The 25,720-nt window shown below is 52.3% G+C and overlaps 1 protein-coding gene across 4 annotated transcripts in view; it reads left to right on the top strand.

The window, feature by feature from the left end:
- ECE1 (endothelin converting enzyme 1) overlaps positions 1 to 25,720 on the top strand; it is a 106,450-nt gene that overhangs the window by 38,722 nt on the left and 42,008 nt on the right. Inside the window, exons 2-4 of one of the 4 annotated variants that reach the window (XM_058553136.1) lie at positions 8,332 to 8,416; positions 12,624 to 12,710; positions 20,560 to 20,701. In XM_058553136.1, coding sequence (XP_058409119.1) covers positions 12,624 to 12,710; positions 20,560 to 20,701 — 229 coding nt within the window. In that variant the 5' untranslated portion in view covers positions 8,332 to 8,416. Of the gene's footprint in view, positions 1 to 8,331; positions 8,417 to 9,746; positions 9,854 to 12,566; positions 12,711 to 20,559; positions 20,702 to 25,720 lie in introns of those variants that run through there. The other 3 variants (XM_058553137.1, XM_058553135.1, XM_058553134.1) reach the window with 3 other exon arrangements.

Genomic DNA, 25,720 nt, shown 5'->3' with positions numbered 1-25,720 from the left:
GAGATGGCTACTAAGCTACTAACGGGCGGGGAACGTATACACCGTGGACACGCTGGACAAAGGGATGAGTCACGTCCTGCGTGGGATGGAGCGGGACGGTGTGAGATTTCATCACGCTACTCAGAACGGCATGCAATTTAAAACTTATGAATTGTTTCTTTCTGGAATTTTCCATTTAATATTTTCGGACCGTGGTTAACTGTGGGTAACTGAAACCACGGGAAGCAAAACTTCATATAAGGGGGGACTGCTGTATGGAACATTTCCATTCCCCCAGAAAGTTCCCTCAGGCCCCTTCCCAGTAAGTCCTGTCCTCAGAGGCAACTGCTGTTCTGATGTCTGTCACCCTAGATTTGTTTTGCCTGTTTTTAAGCCTCACATAAATCATTTTCCCACTTTTGACTGAGACAGGGGTACAAGAAATATTTCTCTTTGTTGTAAGAAACAAAGCACCAGCATGATGAAAAGTGGCAGCTGATCCTGGGCCACAGTGAGGAGGAGACAAGGAGGAGGTGGAATGGTACCCTGGGGACTCGTGGCCTATCCAAGCCACCCGTTAGCTCCAGCTGGCTGTTGCCACGTGAGAATGTGGCCAAGTCTTTTTTTTTAAAAAGGAAAGCTGAAAATACTGATTTTCACGTAAAATCTCCTGTGTTGGCATTTCAAACCTTTTACAGCACTGTGGGCCAAAGAATTGGCACCTGTGGGCCAGACTTGACCTGTGGACTGCCAGTTCTGCCGTGGGCTCATCAGAACGTTAGTAAGAAGAACAGCTGATATTTGTGGAGTGGTTCCTTTGTTTCAGGTCCTGTTCTAAGTTCTCCATGTTATTAAGTCATCTAATCCTCCTAACAGTTTATTAATAAATCCATTTTACAGGTGAGTGAGCTGAGCCATAGAGAGGGATTAAGTGACTTGCCCAAGGTTACAGAGGGAGAGCTTGGCTGGGATTTGAACCCTGACTGTCTGGCTCCCGAGTCCGTGCTCCCACCTCCTACACATGGGGCATGGGGGTGGAGGGTGAGGCTGCTTGGGATGCTTATGCCACTTGGGGTGCAGCTTTGCCGGCCCCCAGGGGTGCTGCCGCCCTGACCAGCAATGAGAGAGCGCCCAGGCCTGCCCGCTGGTAGGCCCTGGCATGGGTGGATTGCATGTCCAGGCACCTTGGCTGTCAGTTGGTGGAGCCCCGACTTTAGGAGGTGCTGGGAAGGCAGCCAGGGGTGAGCTTGGGAGGACGGAAGCCTGGCTGATGCTTGATGAGAGTGTCAGGGAGCACTGGGCAAGTGAGGGCAGAAGTAGCAGGAACCTGGCAGGAGGAGAGCCCAGGCCCCAGAGGGAGGCAGGGGAGTGGGGGAGATGACGACAGAAGAATCAGCCAGCGGGCCCAGGGCCAGGCCAGGCTGCCGCTGCCAGGGGAGCTGGCGGCTGGGGCTTCCCCACTCTCCCCACCCCCTGGTGCCTTGTCCAGACAAGCCTGTCACTTGGGGGAGTTGGGAAGGGGAAGATAAGGATCACCAGGCAAACAATGCTGCTTTTCCATCATCTCCTCCCTCCTTGGGGGGTGGGGCACGGGAGGAAACTGAGGCCCAGAGAGGGCACAGCCAGGACCGGGACCTGGACTCCTGGGTCCCACTCCAGTGCTCTCTCTGCTCCATTTGGCCGCATTCCTCAGGACCAGCAGTTGTGGGGAAAGAGGGTCTGTGGTCACTGGCAGGGAAGTGTTCCAGAAGCCTGAGGGGAAGGGCGGAGAGAGGCCAGACCCTCCCCTCTGGCTCTTATTATTTCTGCAAGTCACTGAGCCAGGGCCTGGCATGAAGTAAGTGCTAAATAAGCGTTTGCCGTTATTATTGTTTTTTTCCAGTTTGATCTTCACACCTGCTTTTGAGATATATACATGCTCTTATTATCACCTGTTTTACCAATGAGAAAGCCGAGGCATGGAGAGGTAGAGATCAGCAGCCAGAAAGCTGTTGGCAGAATTAAATGAGCGATGTATGTAGTGCCTAGCACCATTCTGGTGCACACCGAAGGGCCATGGGCCATGGGCTGGAGGAGGGATGAGGTGGCAGGACTGGTCAAGGAAGGTCTCTTGGAGGAGGTGACATGGGGTTGAGCTTTGTGGGGCTCAGCCTGTCAGGCTGCTGGTTCTCCTGGGGTCAAGGTTGTTTGCTGAGTAAGACCTAATGCCAGTTGGGTCTCCCTACTCTGAAGATGTCTCCACCCACCAGAACACCAAATAACGTGGACTGGTACCCCAGGGCCCTCGCAGCCTCCATACCAGGGGAGCCCTCTGGGTCTGGCTCCAGATCCTGTGCATTGTAGAAGGGCAGCCTGGCCTTGGGACAGTCACATCACCTCTCTCAGCCACAGTTTCCTCATCTGTCAAATGGGGACAGTGCTACCCACCATGCAGGGTTGTGGAGAGGGCCTGGCATATGATATGTGCTCAGTAAACAGGCATCCCAGAACTTCCAGGAAATGGCTATTGAATTGAATTGGCCTGTTATGGACAGAGGACAGACATGTGCCCAGGTTAGCCCAGGAAAGCTAGATCCACACTTTAGCACAGAACCCAAAAGTCCCAACTACTGCATTTGAACCAGCATGCGTTAGAGGGTCAGGAAGAGCCCCTTGCCCCTCTTCAGCTATGTTGACTCTGGACAAGGGCACTCGGGAGCAAGGCTGCCATTAGTTATTGTTCCCCAAACCCAAGAGCAGCAAACACTTATTGGGCACTGACTGTGTGGAACCCCCAAGGAAGCCAGGCTTGGAGTCAGAATATGGGGTCACTGAGTGCATAAGTGGCACCTCCACTTATATCTCTTTTGTATTTTGGGTTGCCATGTTAAGTTCTTAAAATAAAGGGTTCTCTGGGATTAAAATATATATGCTTGCGAACCACTGTTCTCATCTAGCAGCTACCTCCCCATTTTATGGATGGACATACTGACTCCAAAGCCCATGCTTTTCCAGTAAGTGATAATAATATTCAGGCACAGTTGTAAGTCTTTTAACTTATTTAACCCTCACAACCCCATGAGGGCAACGCCTGTTTCCATTTTACAGATGAGGACACTGAGGCTATCATGGTGAAGTGGCTTGCCCAAAAATTAGAATCAGTGAGCCCAGCTCCCATGTCCACACTCAGCCACCCCCAGCCTGACAGGCACACCTTCTGTTTGTGTTCCAGAGAGGGGAAGTCACTTGCTGAGGCCCAGAGTAAGTCACTGTCAGAACTGGGACCAGAATGTAGATAGATCTCCTGCCTCCAGCCCAATCCCTCATTACCTCCTACTGCCTGGGACATTTCCTGGGCTAGAGTGAGAGATGAGCAGGCCTGGCTCTATTGTTTACTGGCTGTGTGACCATGGACAAATGAGTGGACCTTTCTGAGCCTGATTCCTCACCTTAGAAAAGGGATAACAGGACCTACATCACAGAGGCTATCCTGAAAGTTAAACAGGATCATCTACATGAGTTGGTGGGCACAGGGCCTGGCACAAACTGTGAGAGCCCCAGCCACCCTCAGTTCACGGCCAAGGAGTCCCCAAAGCTTCTTGCCTAATCCACTTCCTCCTCCCAGCCCTCACTCGCCCTCCTGGGTAACACAAATACTAATTACAGCCATCTCCATGAGCTGCTTCCTGCTCGAGCCTAATTACTGGGCAGCTCAGTTATCACCGTTACAAATATCATTAAGTGAGACAGATTAACTTTGTCCTAAGTTTGTGTGATGAGATCAGCAAGTTGTTCAGGATCATTTGGTCTCCTCGGCTTGGTGGTTACCCAGCCTGGTCGCCCCACACAGCTGAGGGCCTGCTGCGGGTTTCTAGTCTGTCTCAAACTTGGTGCTCAGAGAAGATCGGAGTGGACACCTCAGCCCCTCTAACCCGGCCAGGAGGTAACACCTGAAGGGGTAAGGACGGAGCGGGTTGAGGCCACTATCTTGTTTGTTGTAGTGGCAAAACCACAGTTGTGGGGATGGACACACCTGGGTTCTGTCCAGGCTTTGTTCTTTACCAGATGTGTCACTTTGGGAAGTTCCCAGCCCAGCCTGTATGACGGTTGTTTCACACTGTGCAATGGGGAAGAGTCAAGGAGATATGCGCCAATGAGTACCAGGCCTGGGGCCTGGCGTGTCATAGGTTCTCTCAAGCTGTTCCTTCCCTTCCCATCTTTCGTCATCCTCAGTGTGACTTGAAGGACCAGCTCTTTGCAAAGCCCCCGCCGCACTCTGTAGCGTTTCCCGAGCGCAGCCTCTCTGCGAGGCCCTGGACTGAGGACTTCACGTGCCTTATTTGTTTAATATGTATAGAGACCCTATGGAGTAGGTACCATTATCATCTCCATTTGATGGACAAGAAAACGCACGGAAAGGAAGTGAATGGCTTTGTCAAGGTCACACAGCTGTGCTTGGCTCGCGGTCACTCTGTTGGGATGAGATGCTAGAAGGCCATGCAGGGTGCTGCCGGGGAGCATAGAGGAAGGGTCTATGCAGTGAAGTCTGAGAAGGCTGCCTGGAGGAAGATGCATCTGAGCTGAGGGGTTAGCCAGGGAAGAAGGAGAGGAAAGGCCTCCCAGGCAGAAGACAGTGGCTATGCAAAGGCTGGAAGCAGGAAGCCTGTGTGTTTAGGGGACTAACCATACATATTTTACTGAGGTTCGAGTGTGTGAGCGTGGACTGGTGAGAGAGGCTGGAGAGGAGCCAGGAGCCAGATCCCAGGGAAGGGGTGGGGGGTTGAAAGCCGGGCCAAGGCTCTTGCTTTCTTCTGCCAGTTCCAGCCAGCGTGTGAAGGAGAGTGACTGGATCATATCAGTTAGTTTAGAAAGTTCTGCTTGGAGTCAGTTGAGAGATGAGGGCCTGGGCGCAGTGACAGTTGGAGATCAAGGGGTCCAGGGTGCTAATCAGGGAAGGCTTCCGGGGGAGGAGGGGGCAGAGCCAAGTGGGCCTGGCCAGAGGGGCAGAGATGACAGAGGGAGGCTGTCAGGCGGTGGGGGGTGGAGAGAGGTGTGGCAGCAGTGTGGTGATTGGCCTGTGTCAGGGAGTAAGCAAGAGGTTGCTGGCCAGGTTTGGGGCTTGGGTATGGGGTGGCCCCCTCAGCAGGTGCCGAGGCAGTGGGTTGGCAGCACTAGGCAGGGCTCTCAGTGCCTCCCGGGGCCTGCAGGCAGGTGAGTCAACACCAGGCCAGGTGGGTGAGTGTTTTCCAGCTCCTGTGTGTGTGGGCGAGCCTCCCGCTGCCAGCATATTAGGGGCCCCAGCCTGGGACTCTGGTCCAGAGCAGGGTGGTTGACTTATCGGCTGGCAGGGCTCCCGCCTCTCTGAGGAGGCCGGTTGGCAGCCCTGACCTCCCATGTATGCTCGGTGCCCTTGGCCTTCTGATTTCTCTCCCGGAGTACCCCCCGTAGGCCTCCTCGCCCCCTCCTCCTGCTCACCTTCCCCCTTTCAGTGCTCAGGCCTCCAGCTCCCTCTGACCCCCTTGGTGGCAAGAGAGTGAAGTCTCCCTCCCCCACCACCCCCAGTTATATCCCTCCCTATTCCCCACAACCCAACTGGGGCAGCCTGACATCTCCAAAGGAGATGGGCCTGGAGAGCCAGGCCCCAGGGAGGCGGCACGAGAAAAGAGGAAGAGGCCCTGAGAGGGTCAGGGAGATCTGGGAGTGAGTCCCAGCTCTGCCGCCAGCGGACGAGCTGCCTCCTTTCTCTGCCTCAGTCTCTGCATCTGTAAAGTGGGAATCGCAGGGCTCATCCCACAGGCTGATCATGAGACACAGTAAGATAAGGGTATAAAAGGGCCTTGAGAACTGGGCGGTGCTGGGCTTGTGTCGGTGTCAACGACTCTGTTTTCTGTTTTAGGGGGAGCCGGTTATTTTTTTTAAATATTTTATTTTAGAACAGTTTTAGATTTACAGCATTATCGGGAAGATAGTACAGAGAGTTCCCCTGTGTCTCACACCCAGTTTCCCTTGTTATTAACATCTTATATGGTACATTTGTCACAGTTAATGGACTGATAGTGATACATTATTACTAACTAAAGCCTGTACTTTATTCAGATTTTTTTAGTTTTTACCTAACGTCCTCTTCTGTTCTAGGATCCCATCCAGGATACCCCATTGCATTTAGCTGTCATGTCTCCTTAAGCTCCTCTTGGCTGTGACAGTGTCTCAGACTTGCCTTGTTTTTTGTTTTTTTTGTTTTGTGAGGAAGATCAGCCCTGAGCTAACATCCATGCCAATCCTCCTCTTTTTGCTGAGGAATATTGGCCCTGGGCTAACATCTGTGCCCATCTTCTTCCGCTTTAATGGGACGCCACCACAGCATGGCCTGACAAGCTGTGCATCAGTATGCACCCAGGATCCGAACCCCAGGCCGCCAGCAGCGGAGCACGCGCTCTTAACCGCTACGCCACAAGGCCGGCCCCCCAGACTTGCCTTGTTTTTGATGACCTTGACAGTTTTGAGCAGTCCTAGGCAGGCATTCTGTAGAATGTCCCTCAATTGGGATTTATCTGACGTTTTTCTCGTGAAAAGACTGAGCTAATTGCTTTTGGGAGGAAGGCCACAGAGGTAAAGTACCATTTTCATCACATCATATCAAGAGTGCGTACTATCTACTGGTAAGTCGTGTTGGACTTATCGCTATGGATGTTAACCTTGATCACCCAGGAAGTCGGTTATTTTTGCCCTGAGTACAGCAGCAGGGCTAGAGTAATGCCAATGTTGGCTGAACGAAGGCTGAGATCAGAAAATATGGACGAGGACAGAAGCAAACGGGAAAAGTGAAGGAAAATAAAGAAAAACAGGTATGAGGGGGGTTCTGTGGCATGTCTCCCAGCTGCCAGCTTACTCAGGGTTGGAATGCTATATGCCAGGCAGTTCATGTTTCATCTCATTTAATCTTTACAATGACCCTTTCTATAGATGAGGAAATTGAGGCCTTGGAAGGGAAATGACATGGTCCCATTAGCCAGGGAACCTGGATTTGGGCCCAGGTCTGTCTTCACTGCCTCACTCCCACTGTTGAATAAATACGTTGAAGCTGCATTCCCAGGAGAGTGGATTAGGAACAGGGTGTTCTAGTACAGGTTGTTTCTAATTCACTTTATTCCACAAAGGATTTGTGATGGGTTATGACTAAAACACAATCAATAAAATGATACACAATAGAAATGGAAAATCAGGATCGGAGAAAATAGAGGGGAAAATGTGGACAAGGAAAAAGCTGACCATAAAGACCAGGAAAGTGCCCATAGGTGGGTTTCTGATTGGCTGTGAGCTTCCTGGCAGCCAAGGAAGAAAGGGATACAGGCTATTTCCTATGATTTCTATTATCAAAAAGCAAAAAGCAGTTCACTCCTTCAGGAACTTGGTGATAAATTTAAAAAGAAATTTATCACATGGAAATTTCTCATGTAAAAGACACTGAAAAATATAATGGATAATGTAATAGTAGTAACAGATGTTATGTGGTGTCATCTTCAGGAATGATGGTCATATTTTTCCTTGCCCCTTGCCCAAAGTTGTCCTATTTGAATTTTACTTGTCATCAAGCAACTAAACTCTATTTCTTCTTTGATGAAGTCACAGATGCCTGTGCCCTAGTGAAAATCTTAGATACAAATTAACCAGTTATCTGTATACCAGGTTCTGTGCTGGACACGGGGGATGGAGGGTAGTAAGATGATTGTTGCCCACCCCCAGGTCCTCTCCATCCCAGGGATAAAGACCCCTGGACAAAGGTCTGAATGTAATGCAGGTGCTATGCCGGGGGCACACCAGAGGGAAGGGTGTAATTCCTTCTGGCTGGGGAGGAGAGGAGGGCTTCATGGAGGAGGAGGTAGGCCAGAGATGGAGAGCAGTAGTTGGGGTGGAGAGGGGATATCAGCCGCAAGTCCCCTGAGGGTGGGGACCAAGTCCTACCCGGGGCTGCCCCCTCAGCTTGCAGCACAGGGCCTGACAGGCATCAAGGAGTTGGCGGACTCCTGTTGAGTGCTCGACACCTGTGGGGATAGATCAAGGGTTAGGGTGACGGCCACACACCTGAGGGCTCTGTGGAGGGTGAGCCCGGAGAAGTAGGTGTGGGCCAGTTGGGGGAGTCCTTGAATGGCAAGGGAAGTTTAGATTTTGTTCTTTAGGTGGTAGGGATCAATTGAAGGCTTCTGAGCCTTGTGTTTTATAACTAAAGAGATATAAATAATAACAGCTAACACTTAGTGGGCACGTGCTGTGTGCCCAGCACTGTTCTAAGCACTTTATCTGTGTTAACTCATTTAAGGATCACAACAGTCCTGTGAGGGAGGTACTATTATTATCATCATCCCTCTTTTACAGATGAGACAACTGAGGCACAGAGAGGCTGAGTCACTTGCCCAAGGTCACACAGCTGGGAAGTGGCTTACTGGTGATCTGAACTGAGGTTTGGATTTACAGCTTTTACTCACTCAACTATTGCGCTTGATAATATAATATTTAACTAACACATAATATGAGTATGTATAAATGACATGTAAGGATTTAACGGATCCCAGCTAATTACTGGCACCAGAGGCAAGAACTGAGGGAAGTGTGGGCACGAAGGGCAGCATCCCTAAGGAGCTGAGGCTTAGAAATTGAATGTGAAAACAACTCAGAGGATGTGGCCAAGGAGTCCTGGCCTCCAAATTTCACTCTTGAGCTGCCCTTTCCTTTGATGCGCTCCAAGATTCCTTGAAGCAAACCAACTGGGAGAGCCGTCTGAGTGACTCACGCATTTGGGCAAATGGGATCATGCCTGGTGCCACTGGGCCAGAGGCCTTTGTCGTCAGAAACACAGGAGTGTTTATGACATTTCTCATTTCTCTTCACCCCAGGCGATTGATTCCCACAGGGTGGGGTTTCCACAGCTGGGCACCATCATACCCTCATCTGGCTTTCATCACCTCTCTGTGCGGCTGGAGGACTGGGGACGGGCTGTGGTTCCCACTTCTCCATTCTTGGTCTCCGCCAGGCCCTTCTCATCAACACCAAGCCCAGAGTTCTCCTCTCCGGCTTGGCGGGGCCGGGAGCGGAACCAGCAGATCAAGGCAGAGGCTCCCCACAAACCAGCAGCGTTCTTCCCCTTCCCTGAAGCTGGCAGGGCCAGGTGTGGCACCCACAACCGCAAATGAGGCGATTAGGGAGGACAGGCGCTGGCTGCCCTGCCAGCTCAGTGCCCTCGGACTCCGTGAGGTCCTCACCTGAAGGAGCAGCTCCCCCTTCCACAAAGAGCACAGGACCAGGAGTCCAGGACCCGGGTTCTAGGCCCAGCTCTGCCACTTACGAGCCATGTGGCTGGGCTTCTCCGGAGGCAGCATCATGAGGTCAGGCAGGCAAGGATTTACATCCTGGCTCCCTCACTCTTAGCCAGGTGACTTGAGGCAAGTCCTGCCTCCTCCCTAGTCCTCAGTCTTCTCATCTGTAAAGCGGAGGTGATGACTCCCACCTCGCAGGGCATCGAGGGGCCAGGAAAGAGACATTTTGTCAAGCAGCACAGGGCAACTGTTCGGTCTGCCCAGCCCCTCCCCCTCCCTCTTCTATAAAATGGAAGTGATACCTGCTGAGGCTGAGGCTCTAGGTGGGTGTGGGGATCCAACAGACAGTAAACGGAAGGCCCCGCCTGGCTTCTGGGCGGGCACAAAGATAGGGCTGCCATAGGAATGTCACTCGATGACTGGGGCCTACCATGCTCCCCACGGAGCTGGCTAAGCCCTTCCCACAGCCCAGGTGGGTTCAGTTTCACTCCAGGGCCCAAGGCAGGCATTTCGGGAAGGGCCCTTCATCTTTTGTGTGCTGAAAAATAAACAGCTCTCCATCTCAGCGGATTTCTGCTTAGGAGGTATGTGAGCTTCCCTCGTCATCTGTCCACAGGCAGGCTGCAGCGGGATGGACGGCAGGGCTGGCCTGGCTTTGGCCCCTGGGATGGGCTTCCAGCCTCCCTCCCGGCCTCCTACCTTCGTTCAAATGCCTATGGAGGCTCGAGTCCCGGACCAGGCCCTTGGGGATAGGGGCCTGAAGAGATGCAGCCCCTGCCTTCAAGGTTCTCCCATGTAGAGCGCTGTGTGCTTCAACAGAAGGAAGCATAGGGTGGGGGGCTATGGGGAGGAGTGGGGAGACACAGAGCAGGGGACCAGACGCCGCCTGGGGTCAGGGGAGAGCAGTCAGGGGAGCTTCCGGGAAGGGGTGATCTCTGAAATGAGATGGAAGGAGGAAGAGCCATTGCTTCACTGCGCCTGGGCGGGTTACTTCCCTGAGCCTCAGTTTCAGGTTCCGTAAGAGGGGCCAATAATACCTGCTTCAGAGGGAAGGGCCAGAGGCTTGACTGAGGTGATGGGTGTCAGAGAACTGACAAATACCTCATATCCTCGGTGCACAGGCAATAGTGGCTGCTGTGCCAGGCTGGGGAGATGTTTGGTGGATTGAACTTCTTTTTCAAGGGTCTTTTCCTCGGGCGGTTGACAGCCGTTACTTAGTGTAACCCAGCGTGAAGTGAGGAGGCCTGGGAGCCCTTTCTTTCTCTCGGGTGGGTAGTGGGAACTCATCCACCCACTAGGAGTGAGGCAGACGACTCAGATTTAAATTCTTCCCATTACCCTGCCTCCCTCGGGGCCTGTGCCCCTTACACAGTTCCCCTTGTCCTTGGGCATTGCCAAGTTAGATGCACAGGGATTTGCAGGCACTGTCCCAGAGCCATTTTCCCTTCCCCTCCACTTGTTCTGCCATTTATTTTAACTGTTGAGCACCGACAGTGTACCAGGTGATGGGGAGTCTCTGGGCCACACAAGGTCCCAGCCCTGATAAAGCTCACAGTTCTGGAGAGGCAGGGGGAGATGGACATTAAAACAACAACAAAAAATAACAGACTGCAATAAATACTATAAAGGGAAAAAGTAGGGTGCTGTAATAGAGAATTGAGGGGCTACTTAGGGTGGTAGGGATGTTTGAGGAGGTGATATTTCAGCTGAGATCTGAAGCAGGAGCCAGCCATGGAGATGAGGAAAGAATGTTCCAGATAGAGAGAACAGCTGTAAAGGTCTTGGAGGAAGGGGAAACTGAGGAACTGAGTGAGGGCCAAAGAAATTGGCACCTGAGGGAATGAGATGGGGGAGTAGCATGAGATGAGGGTCAGGGTTGGGCAGGGGCTGGGGGACTGGTGAAGGGTCTGGCCCTGCAGAGTTTTAATCAAGGGAGTAGCAAGGTCAGAATTTCCTTTTAAAGGCTGTCTCTGGGTGCTGAGGGGGCTGTAAGAGGGAAGGAGTGGAAGCCAGGAGACTGTCAGGAGCTGTGGCTGTGACCCTGGGCAGTCACCTCCCCCTCTGAGCCTGTTCCTTCACACACACGTGTGGTGGGGGGAATCAAATATGGGAATGAACAGAAGTGTACTTTGGAAAGCTAAATAATGTATAAATGCGCGGGGCACCAGGTCGCGCTGAAAGTGGGGAGTCCTCTGGGAAGCTGCTGGGCTTGACGTTTCTAGGGTGGGAGGCAGAGTGCTGGGTGCCCAGAGTCCCTCCCTGAGCACCCCACATCTGGGAGCACCCACTTTTCCAGCCTCGGTCATAGGGGGCCCTCAGGGGCTGGGGAGGGAGCATGTGCTTGAGGCTCTCGCCTCCTGAGAGGGAAGGTGGAGGGAAGAGTGACCTTCCTGGTTTTTGACTAGCCTTGAAGCCGTGGTTCTTAATGTTTTGGGGGGAGGGTCCCACCTTTGAGCCTGGAGGCAAGCACTGGATTCCCCTCCAGCCCCCAAATGCACACACACAGCATTGTTCATTCTAGGTCAGGGGAGTTCTCTGGAATCTTCTGAAATTCTCTGGCTTAAAGACCCCTGACCTAGAGGGAGTGGGAAATGAGAGGGAAGACACCTGCCTTTTTTATTCCCCCTCCTTTTTACCCCCTAATCTTTCTAGCTCTGACGGAGGAGACTTCCTAGACGCACCTAAGGGCCAACGGTGGGAGGAACCTGTCTCTTGACTGTTGTGGGCCGAATTAAGGGCACCTTTCTAATACTCGACTCAGTGTCTGCCCCTGGGAATCCCCGTATTGAATGGGGGCTTGAGGTTTCTTAGAAGGAGGGGTTGCTGCGAGGCCCCTTCCTGCCTTCTAGAGTCTGGCCGTGGGGGGCCCCTCTCGCGACCTCTGGGAAGGGGAGCGGCCTCCATCTCCCCCGGGACTCTCTGGCCTCAGAGGTGTCCCCGTGGGGCGGGGGAGGGAACCGGGAACCGCACGCGATCAGGCGCCGCCCGCGAAGGTGGCGCGATGCCCGGCCGCCCTGAGCAGCCGGGCGCGGCGGCGGCGGTGGCGGTGGCGGCGGCGGGGACCGGGCGTCGCGGGGCGCAGCATGTGGGGCGTGTGGCCGCCCCCGGGGCCCGCGGCGCTGTCGGCGCTGGGGGGGAGGCGCGCGTTGCATAAGCGGAGGGGGCGGGAGGGGGGCGGAGGGAGGCAGGACCCCCTCCCCCGCCGGCCGGCGGGTCCGTGGGCCGGTCTCCGTGTCCCGGCCGGGGCGGGGCGCGGCGGTGGCGGCGGCGCCCGGGCCGCTTCCCCATTCTCCCCATTCGGGCGCGAGAGCCATGGAGGCGCTGAGGGAGTCCGTGCTGCACTTGGCCTTGCAGATGTCGACCTACAAGCGGGCCACGCTGGACGAGGAGGACCTGGTGGACTCGCTCTCGGAGGGCGACGTGTACCCCAACGGCCTGCAGGTAGGAGCCACGGTCCCCCCTCTCCCCCATACAGCCCAAGACGGGCATGCGCGCCGGGGCCGCCCCCGCCCCCCTCCCGCCAGCCCCGGAGGGGGCCCGTGCCAGCCGGCGGCTGGGGCAGCTCGGGGCTCCGCGGGAAGAAGTCTTTCTGGGGCAGAAGTGCCCCTGAGGTGCTGGCCTCCCCTCGCCAGCTCTGCCCGTCCCCAGATCCTCCTGACCACTTGTTAATGGGGCTACAGCCGAGGTGGCGGAGTTGAAGCACCCTGCAGAGCCGAACCGGCCCTTTCCGCAGAAGGGGCAGTCCCTGCGTGCTGAGGGACTTGCGCAGGCTCACACAGCCCATTACTGGCAGAGCCTAAAACAGCCCCAGTTTCAGCTTGGAAAGCCCTACACCCTGGAACCCCATCAGTCCTGGGCAAACCAGCATGATGGCTCACACTCTTCGGTAGGTGCTACCCCATCCTTCCTCTTCCCCCCAAAACCTCAGTTTCACGGGGGGAGGAACCCATCCTCTGTCCCCTCTTCACCTGTCCCTTTTCAGCCTACTCTGAAGTCCCTCTTCTGCCCTCAGACCCTACTTTCCTGGGGTCTGCCCCATGGGACTCAAATATGCCCACTACCTCCTTGCCTTGTGGCAGAGCAGTGAGCATGGCTGAGCTGGGATGGTCCTGACCAGGACCTTAGCCCCGGTGGGGTTTGGACCCAGGCAGGTGGGCAGGAGTGGATTAGCAATATCAACGATGCCCAAGGGGAGCCTGTGATCTGGCTCCTGAGAAACCAGCGTGGAGAGAGGAGCCAGGCATCTCAGTCCAGGAGCACTTCTGCCAGGTTGACCAAGGGAGGCGCTGGGGAGGGTCTTAGGGCTGCCCAGTGAACTGACACCAAATCACAAACTCATCCGGAGGGCAAGCTTAGGGTGTGTGGAAAATCTGGCTGCCAGGCCCAACCCTATTCAGGCACACCTCTTGGAAGCTGTAATAATAGGACTAATAAAGGGAAACAGCATTGATGGAGTCTCTCCTCCAGGCTAGTTAAATAGGCCCAGGGAGATCCCAACTCATGACCCCAAGTGGTCTGCCCCCTGGGGTGTGGCACCCTTTTATGCATCATCCCACTTACCCTTCAGGACCACCCCCATGAGCTGTAAGGATTACTGCTCCCATTTACAGATGAAGAAACTGAGGCTCTGAAAGGGAAGACAGCTCACCTTAGGTCACAGAGCTAGAAACCTGGGAGTGAGAAATCAAAGCCAGTCTTCTAGAACCTCTTTTCTGTAGACCCTTCTTAAGAGGCTAAATCCAGCAGGAAATTAGATTTCTGTGGCAGGCGTTTTTCCCTTCACAAATCAAAACAGAATCTAATCAGCAATCTTTTTCAGTTTCATCTTCCACAGAAGGTTCTAAATATATCAGCACAAAAGCATTTCGGATTTCACAGCGAAATAATATGCCGTGTTGTTATCATCATAACAACACCCCACATGGATATAGCCTTTTTCAGGTCACAAAAGCCGTTCATCTGCCTGGCGTCATGGAGGCAGCCCAGCCTCTGAAGCCAGGGGCCCAAATTTGAATTCTGACTCCACTCATGAGCTTGGGCGAGCTGCTTGATCTGTCTAGACCACAATTCCCTCATCTGTAAGATGGGAGTTAGAGAAAGCAGATGTAATGCATATTACAGGGCCTGCTAAGGTAGTTGTTGTTTTGATGACCTATGAGGTAAGGGCTCCTGTGGCTGTCTTACAGATGATGACGCTTAGTCTCAGAGATGTTAGGGGTATTCCCATGGTCACAGAGCTATCGTGTGGGTTGGAGTGCAGTGTTGGTACCCCTATACCAAACTGGGTATATTGTCCACTTTTTATGCATGAAAAGCCAAAAAGGTTGCCCCAAGGATTTGGGACATTTCCGTGGTTACCCAGCCGAGCTTGCCTTGAGCCTCCATGACTTCCCGAAAGCAAACATGAACTAGCCAATGCTTGTTCTTCTAAGAGTCGAGAACCCATTCACCTTAACTTACGAAGCAGAGTTTTCAACTATTTGTACATCATTGGGGTTTTTTTCCTGATATAAAAACTTTACATGCTCATTTGTGGGGGAAAAAAATAAGAGTCATGTATAAAAAAAGATTTAAAAAGAAATAGTAATCTCATCCCTCAGTGATAACCACTTCTCGTTTTTCACACTTGTATGTGTATATTTTTCAGCATAGGTGAGCTCATTCTAAGTATACAATGTTGTGTCCTGCCTTTTTAATTTAATACAATTTCATAAACATTTTGCTATGTTGTTAAAAACTTCCAAAACATGCTGCCATTAAAAATCATAACACCTCACGGTACTGATATATAAAAATGTATTTACTCAATCTGCTATAGCTGGTCTCACTAACAGTAAAACTATGGGTCACCATCTTTTAGCCTTTTGGGTAATTTTCTTTGAGCTAATTGCTAGAAACATAACTGCTCCCTCAATTTTAGGCTTTTTAAAGTGGACCCAGTCCCCCAAATCTTCCTCTCTTGACCGGCAGCTGTAAAAATAAGCTACTTGATTTTTCAGGATTTTGAAGCCCATTGGTTCTAGGAACTGCAGAGTTATCGATACCAATACTAATACCATCATGTGCCATCTAATGACTTTTCTGTCAACAAGGGACTGCATATATGACGGTGGTCCCATAAGATTAGTACCATAGAGCCTAGGTGTGTAGTCGGCTGTACCATCTAGGTGTGTGTAAGTACACTCTATGATGTTCACACAGTGACAAAATCACCTAACACATTTCTCAGAACATGTCCCTGTCGTTAAGCGGCGCATGACTGTAAATGAAAATTTCCATGTTTCAGCCAAACTTGCCACCTTTGTTACTGAATATGCTGACGAGGTGTTGAATTTAGCTGGAGGAAAGTTCTGCCGGCACCTCACCTGAAAGTGTTTTTCTTTTCCTTTTTCTTATGTTTTAGGCCCAAGTTAATTGTAATCCACTAAAATTAGTCACTGTGGACTGAGTGCAGAATTTAAAGCCAGAGAACCCTAACGCAGAGCCCAAGTTTTGCGTCCCATGGGCTGTGAGATCTGAAAGCAATCACATAAATAGCTTTATTTGTAAAATGGAGTTAAAGTTATTAATCCAACTCCCAGAGCTGTTGCAAAGATTCAAATGAGACAATGTAAGAGAAAGCATTTTGTATAGTGCACAGAAAATCAGGATTATTACTGAAACTCACCAGGCATGATATCTCAATAACGCCCTAAATGTATTAATTTTCCTCTTGGAGGCCTCTGCTCAGACTGGCTGCCTGGCCTCCCCACACCCCAGCACACACCATTTCAGTGGCTCAAAGGGAAATAGCTGAAGTTACACCTGCAGCCTAAACTGGGGAGCAGACAGCCATAACTGTTTGCCAAAACTTTTGAAACTCATCTGGTTACTTCTAAAAATCCATTTTTTCAAGAAAAAGGAAAGTTGAGATATTTAATTCTTAGCGGTGGTTTTCTCATTTTTTTTCCGTGCCACATGGAGGGGTGTCTTTCAAGGGTGATTTCAGGGACAGTCCCACTCAGTACTTTAAAAGGCCTCTCTGCTTACCAGGACGTCTTTTGAACTCTGTCCACCTGTTAGAGCCTTATACTCTGGGCCTTAGAGTTGTTCTCGAGTCTGAGAGGGTCAGACCTGGGACCTCATCCAGCTTCCTCATTTTAAAGATGGGAGAGCGAGGCCCAGCGGCTGCCCAGCCACGCACAGTGGGGTCTTGAATAAATCAGGCTGGCCTTTGACTTCCAGGTTTGTGCCCATTCCCTCGTGCCATCGGCAGCTGGGGGTTCCTCTGGGAAGCAGAGAGAACCAGAAAGTACTTCTAAATGCTAGACTTCGATTCCTGTTTAAATGCAAGGAGTCCCCTCCCCCACAACAGGTACCACCTTAAACTGTTGTCAGTCACTGGAAGAGAGTCAGGCAGGAGGCAGGGGGCAGGTAGGGCTCCGGGAAGAGGTGGGGAGGACAAGAGGACATTATAGTTTTGCTCTGGGCTGGCCCCAGTGGCCTCAACCAGAAGTCTACCATATGGAAACTTTACTGGAAGAAACTTCCCCAACCTAACACCCTCACGGAGGCAGCGTGCCACGCCAGGCTGAGCTGTCATGGTCTGTCAGCTCTGAAAGGCTGACTCCGAGGCAGGCAGCCTAGTCGCCCTGCCAGCCCTGACAGAGGGGCCACAGGGGGTGGGCTCCCTGCCGGACCCTTGGCCAGACTGACTCCTGTTTGCTGCTCACAAAGCCCAGGTCGCTGGGGGACCTGGCAGTGGCTCAAGAAGAGCCTCTACCTTCCCTCCCACCCCCTGCTTCCTCTGAAAACCAGGCTCCCCACCCCTTCTGCTGCTGGCTTGTCTCCTGGGCCCCAGGTGGCAGTGTCCCGTCCTTGCCTGCAGAACTCGTTCTTGCTGTATGCCTAGGTGAGCAGGACTCACTTCTGTAACCAAATATTTATCCCTCATTAGGGCTTTGTTCCCTTGGCTGTGGAAACCCTGGGAACTCCTGGGCTGGACAGCTCACCTGTTTCTCTCTCTCTCTCTCTTTCTGTTTCTCTGGCTCTATCTCTTTCCTTCCCTGTCTCCCTCTCCACCTCTCTCTTTTGAGGGCATCCCTTTCTTTCTGTCTCATTCTCTGTTTGCCTTACCTGACAACAAATAGAATATTAAGCCCACCAGTGAGCTAAACATTTACAGTAATTCTCATCTCCGTCTTCCAAGTGTCAGCTCATCTCCTTGGCTGATTGCCACTTCCCAGTTACCTCTTCCAAGACAGAGCGGGCTGCCCGCCACTAATCCTTCCACGCTCCCGGTCACTGCACACCAGTCTCTCGTGATCGACACACCCTCATTTCCTAAAGGAAAGTGAGAAACCACTCGCATCCTCCCCTTGCTGTGACCTCATCTCCCAGGATCCTCTCCGCAGCCTTTGAAGGAGGCAGGACAGGGACCGCAGGGTCTCAGAGAGGAGAAGGGACTCGCCGAGCCAGACAGCGACTCATACTCTCAGCCCCGGCCCTGTCTGTTGCACCCAGGAATTGGACAGCCTTTCCTAGAGAGGCATCTTGATCTCGGCCTAGTGCCTCCAGGTGACTGCTCCTGCTGCAGGAGAACGCTTCTGTATTCCTTCTGCCCTCAGAGACAAGGCTCGTCCAGAAACCAAGATGCCCTCAGACAGGGCAAAGAACCTTTAACAAAGGTTAAAAACCCCGTTTTTAAATTCCATTTGCCGTTTCTGCTTGGAACAATGAATTTTCAATTTAATTCTGACTTAATTCTAATTCAGTTTTGTAATGAACACCATCTATTTGCTTGACATCAAAGAACGAGGCTCAGCTCGACTTTTCTTGCTCCTCAGGGGAGCAATGGCTGAGGCTGCGGTTTCTGGAGAGAGATGCGTTTTCTCACAGTCTCTCCCCTCTCCACTTCTCCCCCCCATCCTATGTTTCTTCTGGAGCTAATACTAGTAGCTACTCTTAGAGATGTTGTGAAGATAGAGTAGCATCATCTAGCAACCAAACAGTTAACGCAATGCCAGGCACAGAGAAAGCACTCAGGTATTAGTTGCCATTATTACTTTTTTCTTTCCCTCCTTCCCTCTGTTCCTTTCATCGTCTTCTTTCTTTTCATTTCTTCTTTCTCTGCCTTTCCCCTCTTCAGATTCCCCACACCATGGGATTGCTCTGTCCACAGGAGATGAGGTTTTCCTGTTTCCCCAAGCCTGATGGCCCTGTTACCTGGCTTCCTAGAGCCAGCACCAGGCAGAGGGGTGCCTCTTACACCAAAGTCTCGCCCCACGAGCTGAGCCATGATAATGGGGGCACTGAGAGGCCTAGAGGAGGAGGCAGAAGATGAGCTCAGTCCAGGGCCAGGACAGCAGGAAGAGTGAGAATAAATGTCAACACCCCCAGGCAAGGCAGTGCCCGCTTCAAACCCCAATTCAGACCCCTCTGAATACCAGTGTCCACGGTAAACTGCGTGCGAGAATCGAGGCCTCAGAAAAAGCACTTTATAAAGCACCAGGCCCTTCCAGCCCAAAATTTTAACTTAATAGCAGCAGCATGCCCAGAATCTTTGTTTCTCATATTTTTGAGAAGCTTCGTAAGGGATGTCGGGGGGCGGCACCCTCCCTCTGTCTGACACAGCTACTTTAGTACCCGAGCCTCCTACACCTACACGGAAATATGACTGGGGCCTCAAGTTCCTTTTCTCGGTTTTAGAACCCAATTTTTCTTCCACAAAAAGTTCTTGTGTTCTCCTTTCTCTGTTGTAGCAATTCCCAGTCATTTCCTGTCCAGAAAATACCCAGCGATGACCACAAGGTCACTTGGTGCCCTTTCGTAAGGTGACCAGCCTCAGATCCCCGAGTGCCAGTGTGGGGCTCCCTGAGGGCTGTGACCTGGCTCCCGGGGGCAGCCACACTCTCAGCTGTTGGTGGGGCTTTTGCAGGTCAGAGGCTGGGTCTCCTCACGTCCACTGGCAGCTCCCCCGTCTCCTCACCCTCTGGCAGGCTGTGGGTCTCCCTGCCTCCCCTCCAAGCCTTGTTCCCTCCACCTTGGCCTTTCCAAAGGGCAAACCTAATCACATCACTTCAGCCTGCAGGAAGAAGTCCACATTCTTTAAACTGGCTTACAGTGCCCTTTAGGATCTAGGCCTTGCCCCACCTTTTCTCTTCCCTTCCCCATTCCCCTGGCCAATTCCTGCTTATTCTTCAAGACCCAGCCCAGGCATCCCTGCCTCCAGGAAGCCTTCCCTGACTGAACCCCTGCCCACTCCAGTGTGTTTATCAACCTCCCTGCTGGGCTGTAAGCAGCTGAATGCAAGGGAGTCTGTCTTCCTCTCGCTATTTCCAACATGGCCCTGAGTTGGTGCTCAGCTGTTGGCACACTGCTGCAATGTCACTGAACTGAGCCCCACCTTCAGGGGACCCCTCCTGTCCTGTGGCCCTGGCTTTTGCAGGAAGCACCTCTTGGAACAGAGGGGAGCCCCAAGCTGGCCTTGGGTGTGAGGGCCTGGGCCGAAGGCTCTGAGTGCTGTTGGCTGATGTGTCCTCCTCAGCCCAGAGCGCCCTGCCACGCCCTCCGTTTCCTTTCATTGTGCCTCCCTTCCTGTTTAGCTAGACTGTTAGGCTGGGGACACTTTTCCTCCCTTTGAGGACCTGCCTGAATGGAGCTATTTCTCTATGGCATCTCCCTTGACATCTCCCAAATCCCTAATCCACAGTGGGCTCTAGAATCAACAGACTAGAGTTCAAATCCCAGCTCTCCCCAGTTAGCTGTGTGATGAGAGGCAAGGGTCTCACCTCTCTGGACTTCAGTTCCCTCATTTGTAAAAAGAGAACTAATAACACAGCCCTCGTGGCATTGTGAGGGCTTAATGAGTAAGGATGTCCGTGCTCGCGGGAAGTGTGAGCTATGGTTATGTCACCCCGGCCTATTCATGCGGGGCGTCTGAGAAGAGCCCAGCTGGACGCTCACTGGAAGCCTGCAAGTCCAAACATCCTGTTCTTTTTTGAACTCCTTACTGGAGAAAAGGGGAAAAGCCAGTCTTTTTTTTCTTTTACCCGTATCGGGTGACACAAAAAACACGAGCCCGGCTGGACTGAGCCGCTTGACTGATGTTTAGGAGCAAATCTGAGCTGCTGAGCAGGGTGGTGGTTTCTTTCCTGGATTAGGACCGATTCTGTGGGAGCTGGACCACGCCTGAGGCGGGAGGGCGACCCTGATGCCTCCTCGGGGCCTGGACCTGTCGCAGAGCCCCTTCCTCCTGGGGAAGGGGGACCCTCTCACGCCTTCCCCACCCCTCCCACCTCCTTCCCCGCAGGTGAACTTCCGCAGCCCCCGGAGTGGCCAGAAGTGGTGGGCTGCGAGGACCCAGGTGGAGAAGCGGCTGGCGTTGCTGGTGGCACTTCTGGCGGCAGGACTGGTGGCCTGCTTGGCAGTGCTGGGCGTCCAGTACCAAACAAGTAGGTACCTCTGTGTTGTGTCGTGGGCTTACCTCGCTCCTGCCCCTGGCCCTGTCCACCTGTGCAAGGGGGCTTCCCTGCTCAGGCCGGGACTGGCTTCCAAGGCCAAGGGGAGAGCTGAGTCTGGAGGGCTCAGGTTGCTGAATAGACTGAGACCTGGCAGGTGGGTGGCATGGGTGGTGTAAAGGTTTTGGAGTGAGATGGAATTGAGTCCAAATCCTGGCCTGGCCACTCACTTACCGCCTGTGTGCCCTTGGACAAGTCACTTAATCTCCCAGAGCCTGTATCTTCTCTACTTTCGGTGGAGAAAACAGCCCCCAGTTTGGGGATGCCTCTGAGGATTAGAGATAACGGGTATCACATACCTGGCGCCCACTAGGACTTCTCTAACCTTAGCTTCGGGTACTATGGTTAGGACGTGGGCTGGTTAGACACACAGGCTGGCGCTGTCCACTGTCCTTAGTTCCAACAAAATAGCAGTAATGGCTTCCGTTTACTGAATACTTTCCATGTACCAGATACCGCACCTCTCCTTTACAGACGTAATCTCATTTCCTCCTCCCAGCAGCCCTGTGAGGTGTGGTTACTTTAGACTCCATTTTCCATATGAGGAAACTGAGGCAGTGAGACTAAGTGACTTCCCCGAGATGACGTGGCTCGTGTGGGAGGGATGGGGGAAGCTGGAATTTTAGCACAGGCTGGCGGGCCCTGAGCCCAGGCCTTGCCTCCCTTTGTAATCCCCGTGCACCCCAGTGTGTGTTGGTAGCCCCAGGAAAGCTGTCCTTCCGTGGTCCAGCTGCCCTTCATGTGCCTCCGTAATCACATTTCTGTCCGACCTTGTGTAGCAGTATGATCAGACCCCTTTCCCATCCTGCCATCAGGAGTCTGAGGCGGGTTCTCTGTGTCTAGTGGAGTGCCTCACACGGAGTTGATGCTCCGTAAACGTTTGTGGAGCTGGAAAGGGCAGATCCAAGCTAAAAATGAGGATGGCAAGTCCAGCCACTTCCAGGTCTCTCACTCCCTGTGCCCCAACATCCAGCTTTCTGATGGCAGTAGTCCACCTGGTCGAGCAGCCCCTGGGGGCTTTGCTCAGGGTCCAACCCCACCGACTTGGTCACCTGGTCACTCATTCCGTCAGAGAGATCGTAAACCTTTATGGGATCTGGAAACATCAACTCAGTGCTTTGGGGCCGGCCCGGTGGCATAGTGGTTAAGTTTGCACGCTCCAGGGGCCAGCCCGATGGCACAGCGGTTATGTGTATGTGCTCCGCTTCGGCGGCCCGGGGTTCGCAGGTTCGGATCCCAGGCACACACTGATACACCGCTTGGTAAGCCATGCTGTGGCAGCGTCCCATGGAAAGTAGAGGAAGACGGGCACGGATCTTAGCCCAGGGCCAATCTTCCTTGAGGAAAAAAGGGGAGGATTGGCATTGGATGTTAGCTCAGGGCTAGTCCTCCTCACCAGAAAAAAAAAAAAAACTTTGCATGCTCCACTTCAGCGGCCTGGGGTTCACGGGTTTGGATCAGAGGCATGGACCTACACACTGTTCATCAAGCCATGCTGTGGTGGCATCACGTATACTAAATAGAGGAAGATTGGCACAGATGTTAGCTCAGGGACTATCTTCCTCAAGCAAAAAGAGGAAGATTGGCAACAGATGTTAGCTCAGGGCCGATCTTCCTCACCAAAAAAAAAAACCAACTCTAGGCTTTGTTGAACATTCCCCATTGTGAAATTGCTGGCCTGCATGGGTGGCCATGCTGGACTGGGATGGGGAAGGGGATTGGGGGCCTGGAGAGAGGGTGGGACTTCATCTGAGTCATCCTTACATCCCTCCTCTATCAAGCACTCATTCATTCATTCATTCATCCATCCATCCATCCATTCATCCATTCATTCCACAAATATTTAATGAGTGTACTCTATGTCAGGTATCGAGATGTTGTTTAAGAAATAATTACATGATTATTTAACTGAATTTTTTATGGTTTGTATATGTTTTACCAGATGTGCCTAGCCCAGCAGGTGCTTAATGCATATTTGATTAATTAATTAATAATTTCCAGGCCCTTAACTGTATGTGCTTAGTGTAATGTCTGCATGTCATAGGTATGCAAATAGTTTACAAAGTGAATAAATAAATGACTGAATGGACAAAGGAACAAGAAGGACGACTAAACTGGGGATAACCTTTCTCTATTGATCACCCGTATAGCCGCCTCATTCTAAATCAGCTTCAGTTCAGAACACGCTGCCGGGCAGTGTAGACACTGACCAGCCTCATCTGCCCAGCTCTTGGCTCTGTGCATGGCAAGCAGGTGAGACTCCAGTAGGCAGTGTCGCCCTGAGAGTGCCCCAGGAGTTCCCAAGATGTTTCTCCACCAGAAACCAGAAGGGACTCCCCAAGGGCTGCTCCTAGTGATCGGGCCCAAAACTCTTCTGCTGTTACTGCCTGGTGGGGCCCACAGGGAGGAATCCTGCTTCTGCCCCTATCCCGGCCCTCTCAGGGCCGCAGAAGGGTTTTCCCCAGCCTGGGCCCAGGTGGAGCTGCGCCTGAAATCAGGTGATCTTTGAGCCAACCCACGTGCCTTCATCGGCTGCCTTGGCCTGGGAAAGCAGCGGCCACCTGGGTATTGACAGTAACCCCATTACTGAGCAGCAGGCGCTGGCACGGCCTCATTTGAGGAAACATCAGGCCAGTCAAAGCAAATTCTCTGATGATTCCAAAAGACCTACCTCTAAGTTACATCTGGACACTTAAATACATATTTATCCATCTTCATGCTGCACCCTCCTTTCCAGAAACTTGCAGGTGTTTTGCAAACAGTGGCAGCAAAACAAACAATAAATTCTCCCAGAAAATATTCTGAAGTGTCTTACTCGGTGTTGAGGCCAGGCACTGTCCAGAACAGGGTCTGGGAACTAGATCTGGGACCTGCTCCTGCCTTCTCGACGGATCATGCATGCCCTAAATTAGGGAAGAAATATTTTCTGCTTCTATAGGTGGTGACCGAGTGCTGGACAAAGCTCTTTCATTCACTTAGTCATTCATTCATTCAGCAAACGTGTATGGAACAGCAGCTGCTAGGTGTCAAGTACAATGCTGGGCAAAGGAAATATAAATGCAAGTAAGATGCTGGCTTTACCCTCAAGCTCACGTTCTAATGGGGGAGGGGGACAGGGAGATGGCCATGACACAGCCTAGTTTGTGCTGGGACAGTGGACACCCAGACAACCAATCAAGGGACCCAGAGAGGGGCGAGGGTCTGGGAAGGTTTCCCTAAGGAGATGGAGCCTGAGCCGAGTTTTGAAGGTGTTGACCTTGATGTGAGAGGAGGGGGGCCTGGAAACTATTAACTGATCAAATATGCATTAAGCACCTGCTGGGCCAGGAACAGTTGGTAAAGGATCTACAAACCATTAAATAGTTAGTTAAATAATCAAGCAGTTATTGCTTAAGCACCACCTAGGGACCTTGCCCTGTGCCCAGCAGAGAGGGTGCTTAGTGAGGAAGTCAGCCTCTCAGACTAATTCCTGGGGACTGGTTTCTTATTTTGTTTTTAAACCCAGGTCCCCTTATGATAACTATAAAATCTTAATCTCTCTGTCTCTCTCTTACACGCGCATGCATGCACAGATCCTGAGGTATCTCCCTCCCTAGGATCACCCTCTTAGTCTGTCTTCTGAGCATTCCTGCCAGCCAAGATTTTATCAAGCTTTACTTCCTGTAGTTTGTTGTATAAAAACAATAGGTATTCTTTTCCTTTTCCAAATACGAAGTTGTATCATAATAGTGAATAGGCTTTTTCAAACTGCACAGAAATTCTCTTCACTCACCCCCACCCCCCATAAAGATTCTAGTACATTCCCCTGGGTGGGGAGTCGGGCATGCAACTCTGATCGAGATGATCTGATCTAGAGATACGTTAAATGGCACCATATTCCCTACCATTTCCTTTCTCTATTTTCATGCCTAATGGTTCAGTAATTTTTAATTGCTGTATAGTCAGCTTAAAACAAGTAATTACCGCAAAATAAAGTCACCCTGATTTTTGTGCTGTTGTGCGGCTCCTCTGACCCCTTTGTCAGCCTGTAGGACGTTGTGTTTGTCATCAGATGTTAATAAGCCCCTGGGCCACCCCAGCACTATGTTTCCCAGTGAGATGAAGACTGCCCCTGCCAGCCCGTGCATCTTTTTCTGCTCTCTGAAGATTGGCCTGGGAACATTGGACCCTAAGACTCGAGGGAGCCGAGCTCCCATGCCCAGCCATGAGATCATTTCATCACACTGTGAAATTCGTCCTTCTGTTCTTCCTCATTTCTAGATAGAGAAACTGAGGCTCGCAGACATGAAGTCGCTTACACGAGCCCACAGCCAGTAGCGGAAAGCTGGGATTTGAACCCAGGTACATTGCCTGCTCTGCCTCACTCCTCCCTGTGCAATGGGGAAACCGAACTCACCAGAAGGGCTACAGCAGCCCCAGCGTGACCACAAAGAGGTGGCGAGGGAAAGCAGGAGAACCCGGCCCAGGAGGTGCTGAGGCAGGACAGAGCTGGGTTCAGTCTCCGCTGTCCTGCGCAGCTGGGCGACCTGGTTCCGCTCACTCGCTCAGAGCCTCAGTTTCCTCCTCTTTAAGCGAGGGTGTCACACCTGTATCTTGTGCCCACAGTGAGGCCTAAATGAGATCACGAGTGTGATGTGCCTGGCGCAGAGCCGTGTTCAGTAAACGGTCCCTCTCGTTGCCAGTGGAGCTTGTGTCAGCCGACGGTTCAGCTACGTCTGTGTTCTTAGTCACGAACCTGGACATCCGGCCTCCGTCCTGTGAGAACCGGTTCAGGGGAAGCTAATTTCTCTGCTTGTTGTGTTTTGGGGCACTTGTAGGATTTGTAGGACGTGTAGGATTTGCCAACCCTCCCCATTGCCCACCTGCACCGTCCCTCAGGTGGGGCTGTTCCACCCCCTGGCAGTGTGGGGCCAACGTTGCTGGAAGGGCTCCCTTGCAGGCCCACAGCAGGCA

Source organism: Diceros bicornis, chromosome 13, assembly GCF_020826845.1.
Source record: "Diceros bicornis minor isolate mBicDic1 chromosome 13, mDicBic1.mat.cur, whole genome shotgun sequence".
Lineage (NCBI taxonomy): Eukaryota > Metazoa > Chordata > Mammalia > Perissodactyla > Rhinocerotidae > Diceros > Diceros bicornis.
Note: the sequence above shows the minus strand (reverse complement) of the source record. Positions and strands in the feature narration are given on the sequence as shown.